The sequence below is a fragment of the Elephantulus edwardii genome, unplaced genomic scaffold (assembly GCF_000299155.1).
Source record: "Elephantulus edwardii isolate Elephantulus edwardi_28Jun2011 unplaced genomic scaffold, EleEdw1.0 scaffold00070, whole genome shotgun sequence".
Lineage (NCBI taxonomy): Eukaryota > Metazoa > Chordata > Mammalia > Macroscelidea > Macroscelididae > Elephantulus > Elephantulus edwardii.
Genome location: NW_006399820.1, coordinates 3,266,791 through 3,273,236, shown reverse-complemented (window position 1 = coordinate 3,273,236; position 6,446 = coordinate 3,266,791). Strand labels below are relative to the sequence as shown.

Sequence of the window (6,446 nt, the reverse complement as noted above, 5' to 3'; positions counted from 1 at the left end):
AACCAAGGTGGACAGTGTTTGGTGGAGCTCCCCAGTTGAAACAAACTTAGAAGCAGGAGTGGCATTAGCTTCCGAAATAGCTTGCCTCCAGAAACTCTATGAACTTGGAGAAGTGATGAAAGTTAAACAAGTGTTCAAGTCTTTCATTCATAAGTTCACTATGAGTTGTCTACGACTTGAGGGCACTTAACAGCAACAACATCATGAGATATTTATGCATTATTTTTCTCCAGCACCACAACTCAAAGGCATCAGTTCTTCTGTCATCCTTATTTATTGCAGGTGATTGAAAAGATCATGCCTCACTCAGGCACACTTTAGTTTTCAAACTAACAAAAAAAATTGCCTTTGAACCCAGAGACACTTTGAGGTACAGCTCTAGTGATCTGTTTCTGAAAGGTCACAGCTATGAAAATCCTATGGAGCATGATTGTACTCTACACAGAGGGAATCTCCATGAATCGGAACAAACTTAGTGGCAACTGTTTCGGGTTTTGTTTTAATCTAATATAAAGGTCTTTCTAAAACGAGAAAAACAAAGAAAATAGCTTTCTGTTTTATAGAGGAAGAAATTAGAAAGAAGCTCTTATAAGCCAAAGAATGCCTAGAACCACTAGAAGCTGGGAGAGGCAAAGATTCTTCCCTAGAGCCTTCAGAAAGAGCTTGGTGAGCTAAAACCCTGAATAGGTCTAGCCTCCAGAGCTAAAGGCAGTAAGTTTCTATTCTTTAAATTCACCCGGTTTGTATATTTTGTTACAACAGATTTGAAAACTAATATAGACATTTTATCCCTAGAAGCCTATGTACTCAGATATTTTTTAATCTTTTTTCTTTTTTCTTCTTTTTCTTTCTTCTTTTTTTATTAAATTTTATTAGGTTTAATGAACATTTACAGAGATTTTGGATTTCCATTCATTCGTACTCAAATATTTGATTCCGTTTTCTCAGCATGGTTTCTTAAGTTTTAGTCTTTCGTCTTTCACCCAGGATATACTGGTCTGTAGTCATCAGATTCTGAATGTAGAAAACACAAAGCAGAGGTAAACTAAATGTAATCACTTTAATTATTCTGTTTTAGAGATAGTGACACCTTTTCTCCAGGAATTTAAGATTCAGAGATCCTAATCTTAACAGCTAAGATCTGACATTGGCTATAATGCTCCTAGTGCCATGGACTCTTCTAAACTCCACTTGCACATCTGGCAGTTCTTTGTTGATGTATTGTTCCAATCCTTTTTGAATAATCTTCTGTAAGATCTTGATTGTGTGTAGTATTAGTGACATTTTTTGATAATTCACACACGTTTGGGTCACCTTTTTTTGCAATGAGAAAAAATATTGACCGCTTCGAGTCAATTGGTCAGGTGGTTATCCTCTAGATTTTTGGCACAACCTAGTGAGTGCATCCAGGGCTGCGTCTGTTTGTTGAAATTTGTCAATTGGTATTCCATCAATTCCTGAGGCCTTGCTTTTGTCCAATTCTTGAGTCAGAGCAGGTTGAACTTTATCATTTATCACCATTGTCTCTGGATCATATGCTATTTCATTAATTTCTTCAGTATCAGCCAATTATTTTTCGTACAGTGACTCTGTGTATTGCTTTCATCTTCTTTTGATGCTTCCTGGATCATTCAACATTGTGCCTATAGCAGCCTTAAGTATTGCAACTCAGAACTTGAATTTGTTCTTCAGTTTAACAAATCCCTTTTGATTTTCTGACTCCAGGCATTTAACTGTGTGGATCACAACAAATTGTGGCTAACTTGGAGAAGAATGTGAAACCTATACTTTGACCAGGAAGCAGTTGTCAGAACACAGCAAGTAAACACTGCATGCATGGTTCAAAATCAGAAAAGGTGTACATCAGGGATGCATCTAATCTCCATACCTTTTCAGTTTGTATGCAGAACAGATCATTCAGGAGGCTGGATTTTATGAGGTGGAATGTGGCATCAGGATTGGAGGCAGACTCATCATAACTTGTGTTCTGCAGATGACACAGCCTTGCTTGCTGACACTCAGGAGGGTCTGAAGTATTTGCTGCAGAAGATCAAGGACTGAAGTCTTCAATATGAACTGAAGCTCAATATCAAGAAGACCAAGCTTCCCACACTGGGCCAATTGGCAGCATCATGATAGGTGGAGAAGAATTGAGATTATTAACAGCTTCTCTTTCGTTGGCTCCACAGTCAACAGTCTTGGTACTAGGAGCCAGGAAATCAAAAGATAAATTGCATTAAGAAAGTCTTCTCTCAGGGACCTCTCCAGAGTACTGAGGAGCAATGATTTCAGTCTAGAGACTAAAGTGTGCCTGATCCAAGCCATGGTCTTCACTTGTTATACATCAGAGAGCTGGACAATAAATAAGGATAATAGAAGAAAAATCTATGTTTTTGAGTTGTAGTGCTGGAAATGAGTATTGAACATACCATGGACTGCCAAGAGAACAGATGTATCATGGAGAGGGTGAAACTAGGCTGTACCTTGGAGGCAAGGATTTTGATGCTCTGTCTCACATACTTTGGACATGTGGCCAGGAGGGACCAGTCCCTGGAGAAGGACATCATGCTTGGAAAGGTGGATATATGGATCAGGAGAGGAAGACCCGAGATGATATGGATTGATACAGTAATTGGGATAATAAGGGTAGGTGTGTCAGACAGTGAGACTGGCTCAGGATAGAGCAGAGTTCAGAGCTATTGTATATAGGGTCACTATGAGTTGCAGTTTACTCAAGCCACATGTAACAACAATAATCTTAACAACCCCTGAACCTGTCCAGGTTAGAGAAAGGAAACAACCCAGAGAAGTACTACTAGTGGTGTTTACACATGCTCATACTTTCTGTCTATAAGTGAACTTAATAAAATAAAATCTCTAGACATTCAGAATGTTTTAGAATGTCAGAAGGACAAGCCAGGTTTGCATGCTGAGGAATACAGTTATTGAAACAGAGAACTATGTCTTTGTGATAAGATTAATTATCATATGTAGCAATACTCATTGCTGTCAAGTCAGAAGAGACTCATAGCTAACCCTTCATTGAGGTTTCAGATGCTTTAAGCTGCACAGGATGAAATCGTGCATCTGCTTGTGGAGCCACTGGTGAATTCCATTTGGCAGAGAGGTGCTGTCTTACGCTACCAGAACTCCCTTACGTGGAAAAAAAGCCCTGGTGATCTGTTTCTGAAAGGTCACAGTGATTCATGGCCTAATACATACCTACATGAGTTCCTGTGTCCTGCAATTAGTAATGCATTTGGCTGCAAGCAAAAAAACTGAAGGTTTCAATCTGCCCACAGAGGTCCTCCAAAGAAAAGCCTTTCTAAAATTCAGCCACTTAATTGATAATGAATACTTGTTAAAATGGGTGACAAGAAAGACAATATGGAATGAGTGGACAATCAGGCACTATTATAATTAATGTAATAGAACAAAATGTATGTAATAAAACAAAATGTATGCTATTATTGACTTAAAAAAAAACCAACATGCTTTGTCAATTTTCATGCAAACCACAGTAAAATATCCAACACTAAGACTCCTAGAGCACACAGTTCTATTCTGACACACAGGGTCACCACCAGTCAGAGCTAACTCATTAGCAACTAACAACTTGAAATTAGATCTTTATTATTATTTATCAAAGAAGTGTTAGGCATCCCCTCCCTCACCATGAAGCCATGCCAACTAATACTTTCGGGAATTGAAGATTATAAATAGTGTGTTTTACACTTGACATTTCACTGTTTGTTTGCCTTCTTTTTTAGGAGAGGAGTTCATTACTTCGGAAATGGTATGACTTAATGATACAGAATAAAGATGACCTTGCCAAGATAATCACAGCTGAAAATGTAAGTGTCTATACTTAGAAAATGCTCAGGAAATCGTAGCCTAAAGTTTGAGACATTCTTTTTCTACAAGAAGTGTTGAAAGTAGTTGGGCTTTTTCTTCATTTGGTCTAGCCATTCTCAAATCTGAGGCTGATGAATGGACACTGACTAGGCCCAGAGGGACAACTTGGGCATCGATGCTGACTAAGCAGTCTGCATAGCCAAGTGGTCAGGATGTTAAGAGTCTGAACCCTGAAGCTCAAGTGGAGCTTCGTAGTTACCAGTCCTGCCCAGGAGCCTGCCCTTCTTTGGAACATGGAAGCTCTGTGCTAAGACCCCTTCCAGACCCAAACTGTTGGATGTCCTTGTTACATATGAGGCCTTATTACTAGAAAAAAAAACATGATTCTGCTGCCTATGACCAGAAAAATCAATCTTGGAGACAGAGGTTGGAGTGGGTAAAGCAATTTTATTGGGTGGCCCTGGTGGCTTAGTAGTAAGGAACTACACTGCCAACACAAAGATGTATAGTTCGAATCCACTAGCTGTTCCACGGAAAAAAAGGGGAGTAGTCTCCTCCTGTGCAATTCACTGCCTCTAAAAACTCACTGGAGGGTCAACATTGGATCAGTTCTGACTTAATGGTACTTAACAACAACAGCATGTAAAAGAAGTCTGAGTTCCCTAAATCTGTCCCGTCAAGGGAAGGAAGATTCTGAGGGGATATTTGTAAGCTAAGTTAAAGGCATGGGGAAGAGCTCATGTTTATACAACATTTTTAGGAGGGACAAGCAGGGAGCAAGCTCTGATAGCCTAGTCCATAGGGAGTTGCACTGCTTACCAGAGATGCCTCTCTGGTGGTTAGAATCCACTAGCAGCCCTGGGGAAAAGATGGGCAATCTGCACCCATGTAATTTACAGCCTTTAAACATCCCATGGAAGGATCAGCTATGGGTTGGTTTCAATCTAACCCTGGCAGAGCTTTGAGTGGGTGAGCCTGAAGACAGAGTCTGTCTCACTTTTGAGACAGTGTGCCTTGTGAACAAGTGGTGGCAATGATGGAAAAGAGAAAACATGAGGATTGGATTCATACTTACACTCTGAGAGACTCTCTCCTTATGCTAGCCACCTCTGACAGGGCACCTTGCTTGCAGTCATTCCCTCAACTGACAAAGACACTATCTCTAGTTAGGAAGACTAGCCTAGGCTCCTGGGAGGACAGCAGAAGTTCAGCCCCAGACTGGCTGCCATACACCTTGATACACCCTCGACCAGAAGAGGTGCTAATCATGACCATAGTGTGGCTCACATGTTTAGGCTTTGTCGCCATCTAGATGAGAAGAAACTCTGACTGGACTGGGCCTCTCAACTCTAGTCTTCTGCTAAGCTGAAAGAGACACTGTTTCAGGCCACACAGTTTGTTTCCTATTTCCCATAGCATCCATGTTTGTTTACTATATTTATATGTTTGCTATTTTATGATTTGCTCCTATAAGTACAGCACTTATTTATCAGTTTGCTATATTAGAGAAGTAACTTGTATGTTCCTATTTACTTTATAGTTTATATATCTGTCTGTATATTTGCTTGTTTAGTTTGCTGTTATGGGTGCATTACTTGTCTGTCAATTTGCTGTATTTAAATGACTTGCATGTAGCTTTGATGCTTGGAAACTATGCCAAGAGTATTTTCAAATACCAGCAGAGTCACCCATGGTGGACAGGTTTTAGCAGAGCTTCAGGACAGGCCAAAAAGCAGGATTGGCCATCTTCGTGTGAAATAATAGGCCTTCAAAAATGCTATGAATAATAGAGGAACATTGTTAGATATGTACCATAAATAGAGTCCTTCAAATCAGAAGACACTAAAAATTAGTAAAAACAACTATAGTTATCAATTAAAAATTATAACATGGAAGTGTTTGAAGTTTGACTCTAGGAGATCTAGGACTTATCAAAAATTAAATGCGGAGTATAATCATCAAAATTCTAGGCATGAGAAGCTGAGTTGGAGAGGTATTGATCACTTTCAATCACACAATCATATGATCTATTGTGCAACAATGATAAGTTGAAGAAGAATGGTGTTCCGTTCATAGGAAAATATAATTCAAGATCCACCCTGAAGTACAATGCTGTGAATAATAGAATACTATTCATATCCTTTCGAAGACTTGTTAATTAAACTATTAGTTGGTATTTGTACCAGCCACTAAAGTCAAAATGAAGAAATTGAGGACTTTTTCAAAGTTACTGTACTTAGGGTCGCTATGAGTTACAGGAAACTCAACGGCACATAATAACAGCAATAGACAACTCTTGCAGTCTGAAATTGATTGAACATACAACCAATATGCATGACTAATAGTTGGTGACAGGAATGCAAAGTTGAAACCAAAGAATGACTAATAGTTAGTGACAGGAATGCAAAGTTGAAACCAAAGAAGAAGGACTGGTAGTTGTAAAATGTGGACTTGGTCACAGAAATAATGCTGAAATTGTTACTGACTAAACGTCCTCTCTGTAATTGTGAATTAGAGGCAGAATGGGCAGAATTGCTTTTTTTGTTGTTTTGTTTTGGGGTTTTTTTTAAATTTTTTAAAGATTTTATTTT

General features: G+C 39.0%; 1 protein-coding gene across 1 annotated transcript in view; it reads left to right on the top strand.

Moving 5' to 3' along the window:
- ALDH5A1 (aldehyde dehydrogenase 5 family, member A1) overlaps positions 1–6,446 on the top strand; it is an 81,844-nt gene that overhangs the window by 9,008 nt on the left and 66,390 nt on the right. The window contains exon 2 of the mRNA XM_006888686.1: positions 3,771–3,854. Within this exon, the coding sequence (XP_006888748.1) occupies positions 3,771–3,854 (84 nt within the window). The remainder of the gene's footprint in view (positions 1–3,770; positions 3,855–6,446) is intronic.